Source organism: Pocillopora verrucosa, chromosome 7 (assembly GCF_036669915.1).
Source record: "Pocillopora verrucosa isolate sample1 chromosome 7, ASM3666991v2, whole genome shotgun sequence".
Lineage (NCBI taxonomy): Eukaryota > Metazoa > Cnidaria > Anthozoa > Scleractinia > Pocilloporidae > Pocillopora > Pocillopora verrucosa.
Window position 1 is genome coordinate 5,875,346 of NC_089318.1, and position 18,123 is coordinate 5,893,468.

Here is an 18,123-nt window from a genome sequence, read left to right on the forward strand (position 1 = left end):
TCACGGTAAACCCGACATTTTTTTCCTGTGGCAATGGAGATTGAGTTGACGTGTCCCGTTTGCTTGGATCTTTTTCAAAGACCGATTGTTCTTCCATGCTCGCATAATCTCTGTACACCATGCGCGCGGAAAATCTTGGAACCGAATGGTGCACCGAAGGCATGGGCAAAGTGGGTGAAGGAAAACAGAAGCGCAGACTACAAGTCGCACTTGGAACCCGATGTAAAATGTCCAACATGTCGACGTAAAATACCTTCCGATCCAAAAGGTGTTGATGGTCTGCCTCGAAATTTGATTTTGGAAAACGTAATCGAACGATTCAAGGAAGAGAGAAAAACTCCAGGTAGATGTTATGTTGGAATTTTCTATTTTTCCTCGTTGAAAGATTCCATTAGCTATCACGAAGAGCTGTAAGTTGTTTTAAGGTTTTATCTAAGTTTTTCTTTTGTTTTTGGATACACGTAATTGTCTTCGACTTTGCACTCATCACACTTCTGATCAAAATCATATGCAATGTTCTTTAGTGACTACCTTAAAATTTTTCCCTATCAATTCAAAATTTACTACGGTTAAATACCTATAAGAGCGTCTGCAATACTCAGACTTTACCATACATTTGCTTATTTTGAATTATCTAAAAAACACGGAATTTTTAATTAAACGTATTCGAAATAGATTCTTGAGAGTTCTTTTCTGTATTAACTATTTATAAGGGAGCGCCGAACTATGTTTATTTTGTTGAAACCTAAAAATTAATGAGCGTCGTATAAGATTTTAAAACACTTTTTAATCTCTTTGTTTCAAAATAAGCCAAATTTAATTTTATTGGGAATTGTTTTGTATGGGTTCATTTTCGCTCTCTATAATAAGGTAATTGATAAATATTTCAATACTTTGTGAGTGATGCGTTTTAATAAATTGATACTCGTTCGTTCGCACGATTGCCAGGTTCCTGACAAAAATAAATTGAAGTGGTTTTTAAGAGAATTGACTGAAAAGCTGAATGGGGTATTTGTCTGTTACATTCAAAGCTAATTACGGCAGGGTGATAGTGCAAAGCTGTAGCGTCTGTATGTGGAGTAATTAGTCGATTTTTCAAAAAAACTTCTCAAAACCTACATAAAGCAAAGCGGTCGTAGTGTCCAAACGTGACATCTGTAATAAATTGTGGATCGACGAATAAAGTCAACCAGCTTCCAGCGCGGGAAAATTTTCGTTTTTGCCCCTGATTGGCCAAGGAAACTTGACGTAATCAGCACTGAGTGCTGAAAAGTGCGCATGACCACTTCTAGTTTGTTTTCTTTAGTAACACAAGAAAATTGTCTCATTATATTTCATGTTTACTTTAGGTCAAGCGCCGGAAGAACCTCTCCTGTGTCAATTTTGCGAGGATTACTCCCCCCAAAAAGCTACTTTGATGTGCAACGAATGTGCCTTTCTTTACTGTGGGACCTGTTTCGATGCGTGCCATCCCAGCAAGGGCCCTTTAGCAGACCACACCATCGGGCCCGCTGTAGCTAAGCCCCAAAAACGCCAAGAAAAGAGCATGCAGTGTCAGCAACACAAAGAAGAGAAACTGGCGCTGTACTGCTTTGTTTGCAAGGAGCCAGTGTGCTATTTGTGCAAAGAGTACGGCACCCACAAGGGACACAACATGGAGCTGCTTGAGCCAGTATTTAGAAACGCAAAGGTGAGAGCAGTACATTACCTCCAGTTTCTTTTGCCAATCGATGTTTTTAGACACGATAGCTTCTTTATTAGTTACTTTGTAATATTTTTGAGCAAAAAAATTTTTTTTAGGAGGAACTGGCAAGAACATTAGGCACACTGACAAGGAAGAATTACCATGTACAAAAGTCTCTTCAGACTTTAGAGGGGATGTGCACTATCGCTAAGGTAAGTTGTTGTTTGACGCGAAGGAAAGGCTTCAGCTCCCAAGTCATGTCCCCTTTTTTCAACTGTGCCCGAAGAGCTTCGGAATCTATCTATCTGTCTATCTTTCTATCTATCTATCTATCTATCTATCTATCTATCTATCTATCTATCTATCTATCTATCTATCTTTCTATCTGTCTGTCCGTCTGTCTCTCTGTCTGTCTGTCTGTCCGTCTGTCTCTCTGTCTATTTGTCTATCTGTCTATCTGTCTATCTGTCTATCTGTGTATCTGTCTGTCTGTCTATCTATCTATCTGTCTATCTATCTATTTACAGAAGATTAATAATTGGCGAAAAAAATGACAATAGAGTATAAAGTCTCCTTAGAATTCCTAGACAAACGGTGGAAGGCCAAGAGATGGCCGGCGGTACTCGAAGAGCTAACGACTGTGGGAAAGAGATATTGGAAAGTAAAGTCTTAGATGATCATCAAGTAACGATGGAACTAGAGTGATAAAAATTCGAAAATAAGTTTGTTGTACTCTTTTAAATTTTAGAAGTCTGGTTGTGACGTTGAGGCCCATGTGAAGAGGGAATGCGACTCCTTGATTGCCATCGTGGAAAAAAAGAAAGCAGAGCTACTTAAAAGAGTTAGTGATGAATATCAAGATAAGCTAGGAGAGCTTAACGACGCCATGCACCTGTGTGAACACGTCCTGTTACAAGGTGACGGCTTGGCTGAGTTTACACAAGAAGCCTTGAAGGAGGATAATCCTGCAACATTCCTTCAGGTAAGTGCGACTGTGTATTCTACTTCTGGAAACTCTAGCTATAATGCAGGCAACGAGTTAGTCGGGTTTACACAAGGAACTTTGGAGTAATATCACACAGTCACATCCTTTACATGTGAATATTGACTTATCCTCCGTGATAAATAGTTATAAACATTGAACTATAAAAAAGGAGAAAGTTTACAATGCTTCCTCGTCTATCATTTAAATTAATTTGATCTTTAATTTTTGCAGACAGCCGACGCCCTAAAGACAAGGTAACTTAATTAGCATATTTTCTATACAAAGTTAAATTAACTGACCATTGAGCTCTAAGGTTAAGTCTCTACTCGAGCTAAGTGGTGCAACCAAGCCAGAGTTTATCCCAGTTTCCTTAGTATGAAGTGACCAAGAGTATCATTACTCCCCCTTGGATGAAATGCTAGTCCATCGCAAAGTTCCCCCCCCCCCCGCATTTCATCAGATTTCTCTGACAGTTCAGCGGCACCCATTTATATTACTGGTCGGAGAGAGGCACTGCGAGAGCAAAGTTTTTTTTCCTAAAAACACAACATATTGACCCTGCCAGGCCTTAGGTCGCCTCGTCTCCCACACCATCAAGAGTAAGAAAGTAAATGAGCCTTCGTAGCCAGCCTCGTTTCCAGGTTCTTAATAACCTCCCGAGTAAGTACCCAAAGCTCTCCTCTTAATTTTAGGTTGAATCTGATGCTTGAGACAATCAGAAAACTTCCACCTGCCTCCTCCATCACGCCCACTTTTGATCACATGGCCGTCGACACTTCATGGGAAAGAAAAGTGCTCAAGAAAGTCACGTGGCTTCAAATACCAGGCAAGTGTTCTCTCACGGATAGGGATGTGCTGCTTATGACAACAATCTACGTGTTATTACTTGAACTTAGACTGCGCTTAATTCTGTGGTGGAAACCTGAATATAATTTTTGGAAAAAGTTCATTATCTCGTGCGCATATATTAATGTTACCTGGATTTCTTTTATTAGTGCTCAAAATGATAAGTTTCCTTGCAATTTGAACAAATACGAATGGGATACAGAAATTTTAAAAAATGTATTGAGCTAAACTTGAATCCGCGGAATTGTTGGAGAAGACGTCCATGGTCTTCTGGTAAAAAAATTAGCTCTCAGATCTTAGAGCGCTTGTCGACTGAGTGACGTAAAGCCAAAATCGAAGTAATCACAATGGCCAATCAGAACAAAGGACGAGGTACAAAGAAAAATAAGCAAGCTGATTGGTGCGCGTGAAAACGCAAGTCATCGCGTCGCGATTTTCTTTAGATTTAAATTTGGTTGGTTGAGATGATGGCGCGAGTTTTTTCGGACCAATTACAGAGCCAATTAAAGCCAAAACAAAGCAGTCCCAGTCTACTTTCGCAACTCGGTTGAAAATTGCTTCGACAGTAAAGATGATCTGAACATAATTATCGTTGTTAATATTTGTGAAATTTTAACCTGCAGGTAGCCCTAAGTTTGTTTCCTCTCAATGCAAAGCTACAAACCGGACAGTCCAGTTGGTGTGGAACGCGCCACCAAGCGCTGTAGACGCTTATCATCTGGAGGCCGATATCTATTCACCTCCACAAGATTCAAATGAAAAGGGGCATCATGAAACTGTTAAGGTGTCTGTGGGGACCGCCTGCAGGTACAACCTTGAGTGTCTTTATTACAATGCAAGGGTCACTGCCAGGGTCCGGGCGTCGAACCGCGCTGGAGAAGGACCTTTCTGCCAGGATGTAACAATCTACACCGAGAAAGGTTAGACAAATATTATTTCTTTTTATTGTCCCTTTTAGAGCTATTTTCTACTGAGTTTCGTAAACGCAAACCCAAAATATCACAACACCCATTTAGAGAAAGAAAACCGAAATATGGAGCCCCTAAGATTTGAAGTCAAACTAATGTAACTGGCGTCATGCGCAGGTAAACGTGAATGGCAAATTAGGGATTAGTTTAGGTTATGAGTCTCACTGATTGAGATTTCAGAGATAGGCGCAAACTTTGCTTTCCAATCACAAAGCAAGCGAGCCAAACCTCTTCAATCCAAGAACATTTTCTCGCTTAACTGAAAACTGGCTTAAAAAGATATGGCAAAGTTTTTATTTCGTTATCTTTGCCTTTAAACAGGGTTACATTTCACTTTGAATCCCGCTTCATGTCCAAAACGCGAACTTGTTTTCTCACGTGATTTACTCGTGGCCAAATTGACGAGTCCAGTCATCGCGAATGTGATGTCCCACGTGACGCTGGCAAACGGTTGTCACTACTGGAAAGTCAGGATTGACCAGTTTTCTGGAACCGGTAATAACGGGTTTGTGGCTGTGGGCGTGGCTAAGGAGTTGGACGATGGAGGTGTTATCGGTAAGATGATAAAAAAACGTTTTACGTGTCGCAAATGCTGTTAAGTTAAAAATTGACTCAAATGAAATGGTAGGTTTTAAGCAAAGGAAGTACAGGAATGACGTTTTACCCACCAAACAGTCGATAAAAATGATCGAGGCTTTAAGTTAGGTTTCTAATCTGCAAAAAGTTAACAATAGTGATGCGACAATCATATCGAAAGTCAAATTATTTCATTTTAAATAGAAATACATCAAAGATTTACAGTAGATCTTTTATACACCTTCTATTTATCTTTGCGATATACACGTAATTTAAAATAATTCAGTAAAACTCCTCTTAATGTCACCGATCACAACGTCTGACCAGAGCATATATCATCCTCTTCCACTTCAGGATAAACGGGAACAAGTGCGGCTATTTGACTGTTTTACTTGTGGGTAATAGTTCTTGAACTGATTATACTTAACTTATTTTTATAAGGAAATGACACAAACTCATACGCTCTACAAATCTACGAGAACAGTACTCTGTGGTGTGAAAATACTCCCAACAGACTTCAAATCAAACAGAAGGCCAAGGAAATAAAAGGAAGCAACGTGGCAGTGTTACTGGACTTGGAAAATCAAATGATGAATGTATACTGGAACGGCAAACTACAGACCGACGATTCCCGTCCAGGGGGACCCTCTCTGATGGGCGTGGTCGGACCTGTGAGGCCGGCCTTTACTGTATATGGAAGTATTGTGCAGCTGAGCTTACAGACTGGAGTGGAAAGACCAGCTGCATACCCTGGTAAGATATCACTTGCGTTCGTCCACTCATTAAGGGGGCGCTCTTTAGACTTCAAAATGGTGCCCTCCTTTGAGGTACCTCCTGATAAAAGTGCCCTTTCGATAGCGGTAAGGAACATAACTACTCATTGTGAACTTTTTCTGGTGGACAAATAATTGAGTCCCGTATGGGGGTATCTAGCGTTTATGTTTCTGGCTTCATAGACATATATAAAATATTCTTACAGTGCTTTTGAGCTTTTTCAGAAAATTTGTTTTTACCCGATTAAAATTATACCGGTGAATATTCTTTTCCAGAACCTCCCGTTATTCACCTCGAAGAGTGTAGCGTGGAGAACACCAGAATCAACCTTGTGTGGTCTCCCCCAGATAACTGCAACGTAGATTGTTACATCGTAGAGATCGACACCCTAGATCGGGAGGGGGACATCCATCAGGAGCGTAGCTTTACCAAAGTGTACCAGGGACCACGCACCAAGCACACACTTAGGGGATTGGACTATAATGTGACAGTCCTTGCGCGTGTCAAAGCCTTGAATACCGCTGGCGAAAGTGAACCGAGCGATGAAGTGTCACTATCGACTGAAAAGGGTAATTGGAATTAATTTCATATTTGTGTTTAGATTCGGCAGTAAAATCTCTTCATCTGAGATGAATCTTCCTTCACTCCGTAATTAATAAGGGAATGTGAGTAAATAGGGCAGAAAATTCTAATATGTTTAACGACTTCAGTGTTTCTTCAGTGATCTATTTGAGCTTCAGTTTGGGTTTGGAAAGATAAACTTGTCGTAGAGAAATAATTTTAACAGCAACTCCTTCATGGGTAGATACAAAACATTTAGGAGACGCGTTCCGTATAGTGATCTGTCAGCGATGTTGAAACTATTCTCTGTGAAGTACGAGAGAGAAGAATGGTAAAAACTAAGCGGTTGAATAGAGAAACCTTGCAAACGTTGAAAATAAGAGTGTACAAATTTGGGGTGATTAGAACATTGTGTCATTTCTTCTCAGTATCTTTGAACACAGCTGCCTTATTTTCAGGTGTTATTTTCAAATTGGACAAAGAAACTTTGCACGAATCACTTCGCTTGTTTGCTGGAAATGTGACAGTTAAACAGAACAACATGGTTCACGGAAACGCGTTTGGTACAGCGTTCCTGGCCGATGGCTGCCACTTCTGGACGATTAATATCGACAGTTTTAAAGGGGAAAATTCTTTTCTCGCTGTTGGTAAGTTACTTAGTGATAAGCATTAACATTATGTGAAAACCTCAGAGTTAGTTAAGTACTAAATAATGGTAATAGGACCAAGTGGAGTCCAATTCTGTCTGTAATTATATACGTGATTAACAAAATCGGACGACTGCGAAGCGGGAGTCCGATTTGTTAATCATGAATATGATTACAGAAAGAATTGGACAACAAGAAGTCCTGTTACCAATTAATCATAACCATTTCAATTTCCGAAAAAACAAAAACACCTAGAAAAAAATATCTCCACTGGAGACAATGTCTTTAATAAAAAATTCCTCCATTTTGGAAGTTCCCCAGTTTTTGTTTGGTTGGTTCTATTGTAAGTGGTTGTTGCTATGGTTATTTTGATCATTTCTGTGATTGGTGAATTGGCTGAGTGGACTTAGTATGATTGGTTGCTTCAACTGTCTGATTACAGGTGTCCGACTACAGCTAACTGTCCGATTACACTGTACGATTACGACTGTACAGAATGATTAGTGAAAAATGAAGCTGCGAATACACCATTAATATTTAAGAAATTTATCATGGTTATCATTGAGTCAGAATTAAGATTCAATCAGCAGATGCAATTACGGATCTTGGACAAATTGCTATTAAGCGTCAAAAGTATCCGAAATTTGATTGCTTCTATTTCACTTCGCTCTCTGATATGTCTGGAAAATCGTGTTATCTTCCGAAACAATCAAACGCAAAACTTAAATCACTCGGGATTTGGTAATAGGTAGTTGACACAACGGGAAATGATTGCCTAACCTGATTGGTTGATATATCAATATCTTACTTCTCATTGGTGAAGGCATATTACAAGGACTACAGGGGTTGTCTGGACCGTTGTCACTAGTCCTAAAGGTTATCGAACGAAAGTCTAGATACAATTTTCTCTGTCATAACTTCAAAATTTTGTTTTTCATTCGCAGGAGTTGCCAAAAGGATTACCCAAGATTCCATTCTGGGGAACACATCCGGATCTTATGCCCTACAAATTTTCGAAGGCACAACAACTCGAACTGAGAACGCCAAGCACAAGATTCAAATTAAACGAAAAGCGAAAGACCTGAAGGACAGCAGCCTTGGTGTTTTGATGGACCTAAACAATCAGTTTCTGAACATATACCTTGACGGGGAACTTCAGACGGACATTGGTCGTCCAAAGGGTCCTAGTTTTAAGGGGTTGAGCGGAGAATTCTGTGCGGCCCTGTGTCTGTATGGGACCAAAGTGGAGGTGACCATGGTAACAGGGATAGCTACTCCTTCAGTTCCAGGTAATCAGGGATGGTCTCCCAAAGAGTCTCTGACTGCTAACTGTGCAGACTTTCCGCCCTTCAAAAAAAGGGCATCTACATAAATTAAGAGAAAGAAAAACCAACAAACACTTAGATAATTTTTATGTCTGGAACAATGTGTTCAAAAACGCTGCTCATTTAGATGAACATTACAAAATACATGCCGAGGTGACAAGCCATTTGCGCTTTGTCATCTATCAGGAGCCCATCAAGTGAAGGGCTCCTGCATCTATCAAAAGTTCGATTATCTCCACATTATGCTTCGACAATTTGCATACTGTCGTAAGGCTTTTTCTCATTCTCTTCGCTAGCTAAGATCTCTTAATCGTCAAGGGTTTTTCTGTCCACATACTACACCACTAGTTTCAAGAGTTACTCTGTGCACACAACCAGAACAATGCGCTATTCTTACATGTAAAATTGAATGCAATTTCCCCAGGGATCTATCCACACCCCCACCCCCTCCCCCACACTCATATCTCCCTAGAAAGGCTGATATTGGTGAGTGCCTTACTCATTAGCAGGGTGACCAATTCTTCATTTTTGATTGAATATTGTGTCCTCTAGGCCACCGAGCGAGCACTGATTTTCACCAACCATGGTTTTTCTATGAAATTTAAAAAGCGATCTCTGGCTAAAACTTTTAAAAATACGAGCTTTCGGCTGTTTGCGCTACAGCCTTCAACGGGTAAAATGATAAAAAGGTAAAAAATACTAGGTGTGAAGTACAAAGTAAAAATTAAAAATGCTGATAACTAAGAATGTTTGTTAAAAAGAATGTTGTATTGTCCGGGCAAAGGACAGGAATTGTTGTCCGCATTGGGAGTTAACTTGGAATGCCACGCTTCTAGTATTTTTCTTGTTCTGACAAACTAACAGGCGTAACAGAACCTCTGACTCGTGTCCTCAAAAAACACGACATCACAGTGGTGAACAAACCACTCATCACCCTTCAACAACAGTTCCCGGCCCCAAAATTTCGACCATCGTTGGAATCGCAAACAAATGTTATTTATAAAATTCCTTGTGGTGACTGTTCATGGTGTTATATTGGTGAGACTGGCAGGGCCTTCAACACAAGAAAGAAAGAACACCTCAGAAATGTGAAAACCGCGGCAAAAGGCTCAAGAATTGCCAACCACGTCTGGGCCAATAGTCACGCAATAGATTTTGATAATGCATCTATTATTGACAAAGGCGGTTTCAGAACAAGAAAAATACTAGAAGCGTGGCATTCCAAGTTAACTCCCAATGCGGACAACAATTCCTGTCCTTTGCCCGGACAATACAACATTCTTTTTAACAAACATTCTTAGTTATCAGCATTTTTAATTTTTACTTTGTACTTCACACCTAGTATTTTTTACCTTTTTATCATTTTACCCGTTGAAGGCTGTAGCGCAAACAGCCGAAAGCTCGTATTTTTAAAAGTTTTAGCCAGAGATCGCTTTTTAAATTTCATAGATGTTTTATCCTGGCTGCGGCCCCTCTATCTTTTCATGGTTTTTCTCTCTCTTTAGACTCTCCGGCATTCAACAAGGCCAGATGTAAAGTAAACAACACAACCGTGTTACTTGGCTGGCTGGCTCCTGAAACGAAATGTTGTGTTGATTATTATGTTCTGGAAGTGGACATGGTGAAAAGCTCCGAGTTTGCAACACGAAGAAAGAAAGATCGCAAGTTTAAACGACTGTACGAGGGTGCTGCGCGTGAATATGCGCTGTACAGCGTGCCTTACAGTGTAAATATCATTGCGCGCGTGTTTGGCGCGAATCCGACCGGTGAAGGAACTCCGAGTGAGGAACTCATTCTTTCAACGCCAACAGGTAGGTGTTGAGAAGCAACCTAGAGACGTGCAATCAGTCAGCCAGTTGGCCTGTGACAAAATTGGTCCGTTAGTTTGTCAATCGGCCAGAAACTCCGGCAGTCGGTCAGTTTGTCAGTCAGACAGTAAGACAGTCAGTCAGTCATTTAGTCAATCCGTCGGTCGTTCGGTCGGTCAGTCAGTCAGTCAGTAGATCTGCCGGTCGGTCGGTTGGTTGGTCAGTCGTTCGGTGGGTTGGTTGGGGTGGGTTGGTTGGGTTAGTGGGACAATCATTCAGTCAGTCAGACATCCAGTCAATCGGTCTGTTGGCGGACAGATAAACAGACAAAGAGATACAAAGACAAAGAATAAGACAAAGAAAGTCAAAGTAACGAGCGACATAGAGACCAGCAGGGCTACAGATCGGGAAATTGTTTCTGATGGAACCCCCAAGAACCATTTAATCGCCTGGGGGTCGCAAATAAATCATCCAACGTGGAAAGTGCGGAAAGTCTTCGTGGTTGGTCTGCTGATTTCTTTTCCGCGGTACTGAAATGAGTTTTTGAAAGAGGCTGAACTCGTGCGACATCTCCTTTGACAACAGCTGTTCTTCAAAACCTCTACCTAATTCGAAATGTATTCCTCCCAGGTTTGTACTTCCAACTGGATCCATCATCAGCGAATCACGACTTGGAACTGACCAATGAAAATTGTACTGTGAGTCTGAAAAGTCCTGTGTACACTTTCATTCTGGGAAATGTAAAGCTTTCCTCTGCTTGTCATTATTGGAGAGTTCATGTTGATGAATTCAACTCTCACAACAAACTCTCCATCATCGGTAAGTGAAAAAAGAATCTTTTTCTAGTACGTCACACAATCTCGAGGAGAGGCTTGCGTGACAAAAAACACAAGACCCCACTAAAAGACTTCTTTACCCCATCATAGGTTTAAACCACATCACGTCTACAGACCAGAAGGCTCTCGTGTCTTTTCTGGACTTAATATATATTAGAAAGTTTTGGATTCCTCCTCCCTTTTCTCTGCCCCTTTATAGATCATAATAGGGAACTTAAGCAGAGACGATTTTTGACACGGGGATAGAAGCAAGAATTACAAACTTCTTTAAATTAGGGTCTAGTGCAGATCTTTAGTCTCTACTGTTTAGATTAAAATCCAAAAGCAAGGTTTTTGCAGTATATTGGTTGCCAAAGATGTCAAAGAGCGCGAGAAGAAGCTAAAGTCTCCTTTCGATTGCTGTCCGCTTTTTAAAAACGTCTGTGTATAAGTTCACTGAAGTCCAACATCACACCACAGGGATCTTGTTCCCATAGTGGTCTGCATCAGATCCCATCGGCCTCAGTCCATATTTTCATACATTCATAAACTTTCGACGTTATCACCTATATTATTTTCTAAACGGATGCATTTTTCAATTGACAGGTGTGGGTGTCTCTCGAAAAGTTATCGAAGACCCGATCCTGGGCGAAGATTCTGATTCTTACGCCGTTCAAATCAACGAACATCCAAACGCTTCGTGTTCAAACACGAAGAACCGAGTGCAGATCAAGAGATCGTCAAAAGAACTTACCCACGCCAATATCGGCGTGCTGTTGAACTTAGATGATCACTTTTTGAATCTGTATCTAAACGGTAAGAAACTATGCCAAATGAGGGTAATATAAAAATTGAATCAATGCCAGTTTCTGAGCAACTGTTCACCTTTCCTAACTTAACATTAACCCTAATTTGTTATCAGTTGATTTTTGTTGGTTTAGAGAAGGGGTAGGTGCATAATTGCGTAGTTTACAATGTGCAAATCAGACTCATGAGAAAAGAATTTTGAGAAGGGAACTGAAGGTGGCTTTTGCGAAGAAGTGTTAATTTTTACAGAGTACCACTCCCCCTCCCTACCACCCACTCCCCCTCCCTTCCCCTTCTGTCGTTATCATCTTGGTGGATGTTTTGACTATTTTTGCTTCGAGCCATGTAAAAACTAGGGCTCTTTCCTTCAGAAGTATAAAGCTATTTTGTCGACCGCATACTTGCTTGACATTACAGTCGGTGTCCTACATCAGTGTCTTAATCCACTGAGCGAACCTTTGTTAAAACAAATCATAACTGTTTCGTACCATCGGGAGATTTCTCCTCACGTAGCTTGGCCATCTTACATGTAATAATCAAACAAAATCCGCAATACGGAGAAAGATGGCGTCGCACTCGGAGCACTGGGTAAATGTACCGTTTTAGTCGAAGGTCATGTAAACAAACATGACCGCGGGTAGACAAAGTCGCGATGTAAAGCTAGATAAATATGACGTTCATGGTGCCATACGTACTGAGCAAAGACGTCACTTCAACGCAATCCGATTGTGGCCACTTTACTTAAGGTACCACAATAGAGAGAGTTATTCAAATCAAAAGTAATAATAATTTCCGTTAATTCTTCTTTCTTCTTAGGCAAACTCCTAACGGATCCATCCAGACCAAATGGGCCGACATTTGTAGGTTTATTGGGAGAGTTTTATCCTGCGTTGAGTCTTTACGGAACAAATGTTAAACTGACTGTTCACACCGGCGAGTCTTACGATGAGTGACCTGGCTAAAATTGCAAATAGCGGAGTATCTTAAAGGCATGTGTTTCACACAACTGTAGTTGTGTTCACGTTTAATCAAGCAATTTTCGGATGGGAGTCGAGAGTTGGACGGAACTTGTGTCAAATTCTCAACCAATCTAATACAAGACTAAAAGGAAAAACGTAAATTGGTTTTTCTCTCACGTTTTCAGTTCTCGAAAACGTTTAACACGAATAGACTCTGAGTTCTCATTAGCTTCTTTTAATGTTTACTTTTGCTCTGATTGGCCATCGTCAGCTCTTCAATTTATATTTATGTCATCAGTTTGAAAGCTCTCCCCTGATGATGTCTTCCTAAAGGAAAACACTGCGCGCACCAAATTTAGCCGGCGGGAGGTCGAAACACTCAGCAAGCACGCTCCTACAAGGTATCATGATTTCAGAAACATTATTACAGCACAAACGTAACAAAGCTGCTCTTTTTACACGTAGTAGAAAACGGTAAAGCATTTGTGCGGCTGAACTGAAAAATGATCAAGATTGCGGGCTCATTAGACACCGTTGATTAAAACCGACGTTTCGTTGTTTAGTCCTCGCCGAAGCTAACATATGGTATTCCTTTAAATTAATTACGTGCAGGTCATAATGGAATGAATGGAAAATTCAAGTGTCAAGCTTCAAAACTAAGAAAACCTTCCTGCTCGTGTTAACCAGATATACTATAACAAGAACGCCAGAAAATCCCCTCTTGGCGGTATGTCGAAGAAGCGGAAGACAATTTCATTTCAAAGTCGCGCGAATTGATTTTGCCGGAAGACATCGCTCACAAATTGCGTTTAAGTTCACACTTTGTTGTATAGCATATTTCGAAACCTTAATGACTTTTATTTTGTTGCATCACTGTGAAAATCACTTAAGGACACTTTTAAGCATTCCTTCTCTATTTTTAGAAAGATCAAAAACTTGAATTCAGCAAAATCACAAACATAATGAATCGTACATCATCTAATTAAGTGCCACTATACATATCAAACAGAAACTTCTCAAGATAATTGAAAGCAAAATTGTTGAATAAAAGGGCACTTTTTTTTAGAAACGTCAATTAATAATCCATTTTCTACGTGTGATTTGTAAATGAAACCTCGCCGTGTGATCCATCTCTGCACCTTGCGTATAGAAGGTGCAGTGATGGATTTACGATTAATTTCCTTAGCAATCAAATAACTGTTCCTGTAATTAATCATTGCAAATTTTACGATAAACAACACATTTACACAATACTATTTCAATTTCGCTTACAACGTTATTTTAGCTTTTGTGTCCAGGGATAAATGAAAACCTATTTCATTTACTGAATGGAAGCTTTTGAATAGTATCCAAGTGTGGTTCTGTTCAAATCAGTCTTTTGCTTTACAAAGTGGTTCCAACTAAAGAATTCGTGAATGATACCCTAAAGTGCATGTGATCATTCATATGGAAGCTATTGGGCAATACCTTCGTGTGGTGCTGCACAACAAATTGTACCAGCTAGGAAGTTTTACTAATTTTCAAGCTTGTGAAGAAAGGCTCAGAAAGTTACTATTTAGATGAAAGCCATTTCTAAGCATTACCTTCACGTGGGATCCTTTATCATGGTATAGAAAGTGGTTTTTAAGCGGTCTGCCTCTGTGAATAAAACCCTCATGATGTGATCATATAAGAAAAAAAGCTTTACAAATTTTTTTCAATTGATGTTGCAAGCTGAACAAAAAATGCGCTGCAGACTTTAGCAATTCGTTAATTTTTCCAAACGTCAGCCAACCTATCATGCCAAGAGACTTGTATAATTTCCAACCTGTAACTAGAGGCTAACAGAGTTTGAGATGAAAAAAATAGAACCGTAGTCAAACCAGAACCTTACAATTTTCAAATTTAAGTTTCCCTCAATAGTAAACTTCGGTATTGCCTGATCATTTCCAATAAAGCCTGTCTCACTTCCTTAATGCGCCAACAATAAAGAAGAGGATTTAGTGATGAATTGAAGAATATCAGAGTCCCAGTGAAGCCTTCAGCGACTCCCCAAGTTTCTTTTGTCACCGCTTTTAATCCCGACACAATACTGTACGGGAAATAACAAGCCAGCAATGTCAAGTGAACCCAAAGCGCGTTTGACACAGTCTTCTTGTAGCGCTTGACGCTAAGCAGAGAGTTTTTGTTTTTTTGTTTTTGGGAACAAGTGGTGCGAACTTTCATTTCTTGCAAACGAAGGATGCGGTAAATTTTCGCGTAGCAAAAAGTCGAAATTATCATGCAAAGAAAGATGCTCGATGCACTGAATATGTAAAAGACAAATCGCTCCCGAGACAACAGTGCAAGACCATTCGCGGTATTTAACACCCAGAAAAATATCACAAAACCACGAACACGTCTTGCAGTCACCTCTTGCCTGTATTTCATCCCGAGAGAGAGAGCGAATAATCTGTCCACACTGATCAAGGTCAGTACAAAGAGAGACATTCCGCTTAAGATGGCACTGCTAACATAACTCGACCGCACAGTGAACTGAAAAATTGGCACATTTTCAACGAGAATGGAAATGGAGTGCAGGGTAGCTAATGGATGAGTGAAGAGACCAACGAACAGATCAGTCAAGGCCAGATTACGCAAAAGAAGTCTCGAAGGTGGATGAAGTAGAGATTCCTTTTGTAAAGATAGTACAATCAAGATGTTTCCAAAACTCGCCGTAAAGAACAATACCATATTTAGACAAGCCAGTACGATGAAGGAATTGAAAACGTATGGCGTAGTTTTGGAGCGAATAAACAAAGCCACCGTTTCATTTACCATCTTGGAAATTAGAAGCAGGTTCGCCCTGATTCGCAGACGATTTTTGTAGTTGTTGTTTTCATAGTAAAATTAGTCGACCCACATATTTGAACAGTTTTTGAAAATTTCCCGATAGCCCACCTCTGATAAACATTTCACTTTCAGCATGCTGCGGAGAAACGCACGTTTGCGAGGCAACCGAATTGAACCACATCACGTCACTTCACAGCATGACACAGACGTGCACTGTAATTGGTCAAAATTTTTAATGGTACTTGAGTCAATATGCTTTTTTTTCATCATATGGGGGCATTTTTTGACATCTAGGATAAGGTCAATTTATTTTTCTTTTTCACAAAAAGCGCGAGGTTATCGACTCGGAGATCGAACTAAGTTCGAATTGGAAATTATCCAAATTTTAACGCGTCGAAGAAAGGTTTGAAGCACATGAAAAACAAGGGGTGTTGAAATGGGTTTTCAGAGTCAGGCTGTTGAGGTAAAAAGGAAAAAAAACTTAAAATGTCTCCCAGCTTTTTCTACGTAGTGTTCTTTCCCCAAAATTTTAATTTCCGCTAAGTAATGAATAGCATTTGGAAATGTCTTGCCAACTCTCCATTTGTTGGGTTCGTCTCATCAACTCTTCTGAGTTTTATATTTGACTATACTTCTGTGAAAAAAAAGTATCGTTTGAATAATATTTTGGCAGCATTATTTAAAAGGCAGTTACAGCCATGATTTTGGCACAAGCAGATTTGTAAGCGATGGAGGGTTGAATAAAAAGAGAAGTTTGCCATTTGTATTGCCTTAAGATTTTCATTTTGGATTTCAAAGTTAGCCAGCGTTTGGCAAAAGTTTGGAAATTTCAACACCAGTGAGATCGCAGGACTGGGCACCGAAGAATGGGAAAGGCTGCAGTGGTGTTTGTCTTATAAGAAATGACTTGAAGTAAATTTTATGGACGGAAAAAGGGTTCTTTAATTCGCCTTAGACGCTCTTAGGAAATTTTCACGACATCGAATTGCATTTAACGCGAAAATTTGATTACGATCAAAATTATAAATTTATCATAGTTCCGATATAATTTCGAACATACCAATTAACAAATGTTAGCAAAGAGTTAATATTCCTTAAAATCATTGCATAAACTCTTCAACGCTATTAAGTTTTCCTCATTCACTAAACATTCTAATATTGCCTTTCGCAGACTCAAATACCGGCATCCATTTCGAAAAAAGCCCTTAAACTTGCGGTTCACTCAACTATGCAGAAATTGCTATTACACTAGCAATATGTCCAAAAGGATTAAAAAAAAAAACGGTTTCAACAGTTTAAAAATAACAGCATTGTCCTCATTAGCTCGCACTCCAAACATCAGCGTTTTTTAAAAATTAAACCTTTCGTTGACGCGAAGACATTCTGCAATAATGTCGTAGGTAAAATTAAATGTCGGTTGCTGGCTCCCTTTTTTGTGCCCTTTCAATTTTGCGGTCATAAATATTTGTCAGCAAATAAGTTAATTTAAAAAAAAAAACGTTGTTAGTTCCGCCCATCAGTAAATAGCTTTTATGATGAGGTAAAGAAGATTAAATTAAAATTCATTCTCTTTATTTGCTCAAAGTTGCACTGTAAGGCCAGACGCGCGCAAGTTTATTCATGTCGCCATTTGTCACTGTTTGCTTTCTTCTTCTTTTTTCTGTGCTTTCAGAGAAAATCTGATCCTCTCGTGTGATCAGGTTTTCTTTGGGAATTGCAGATAATCTAGAATGTTCTAATATTTTGACGTGGAAATATTGCAACGTCTTCGCCACCAGCGGCACCAAACCGAGTCATCAGATTATGGATTTTTGTCAAAATATCTAGTCGTGGGAATTAAATTCTGACACCTGAATGTTATTCAAATTACGATTCCATCGATTCATACGTTGGAAAGCATATCGAAAAAGATTATAAGTATCGATTGAATAACTTATATGAATGAATCTGAGGAGTAAGATCGCCATTACGTCTCTGGAAAACGGTCAACAAGTAAAACCTTTTTTCGGCCAACTCCTCGATTAATCAATGGAAATCTAAATGTGAATAAAAACACCGAAATGGGAGCTCGCCACATTTTAGGCAACAGATGACGACAGGCACAGGTTAGAATATCAAGGTTTGTTGTTACCACAGAAGTCATACTCCAGTTCGATCATTTGACTTACCGAAAGGAAGACATTGATGAAATAAGGACACGCCCACACTTGTTAAATAACATTTGGGGAAGATGTTTACCTTTTGGTCAAAGCACTGTCCCTTAGCTCTATCTAAATGTAACCATTCCATGAATAAATGCAAGCCTCTGAAAGTGAAATAAAAATCAAGGAAGAATTTTTAAAGATTACTTCGAAAATGAAGCTGCGACTCTGGTATTTTGCCAAAACGAAGGACATTTTCCGCCCGGCACATTCAGACAAAAAAAATTATTTTGCCGCTAACAATTGGCATACAGACATCAGTTTCAAAAATTACTCTTTTAACTGCGTCTAAAAGCCAAAGCAGTTAGGAATTATTGTAATTTGCTCTTTGTTTACAAAAGAAGACGCAAAACTCA

The 18,123-nt window shown here is 39.6% G+C and overlaps 2 protein-coding genes across 2 annotated transcripts; one reads left to right on the plus strand and one right to left on the minus strand.

Moving 5' to 3' along the window:
• The first annotated feature begins 33 nt into the window (after positions 1-33).
• LOC131798942 (E3 ubiquitin-protein ligase TRIM9-like) lies at positions 34-12,962 on the plus strand. Its single transcript, XM_059116638.2, has 16 exons — positions 34-349; positions 1,356-1,690; positions 1,801-1,896; positions 2,433-2,666; positions 2,901-2,923; positions 3,362-3,499; positions 4,143-4,435; positions 4,805-5,038; positions 5,501-5,812; positions 6,109-6,402; positions 6,853-7,041; positions 7,986-8,330; positions 9,872-10,177; positions 10,805-10,993; positions 11,596-11,805; positions 12,613-12,962. Exons 1-16 carry the CDS (start codon positions 34-36, stop codon positions 12,747-12,749), a joined length of 3,651 nt encoding a protein of 1,216 aa, XP_058972621.2. The 3' UTR covers positions 12,750-12,962.
• A 908-nt stretch (positions 12,963-13,870) lies between these two features.
• On the minus strand, positions 13,871-15,659 carry LOC131798382 (histamine H2 receptor-like). Its single transcript, XM_059116055.2, has one exon. The coding sequence runs from the start codon at positions 15,552-15,554 to the stop codon at positions 14,640-14,642; it is 915 nt and encodes a 304-aa protein (XP_058972038.2). The 5' UTR covers positions 15,555-15,659; the 3' UTR covers positions 13,871-14,639.
• Positions 15,660-18,123: the final 2,464 nt, after the last annotated feature.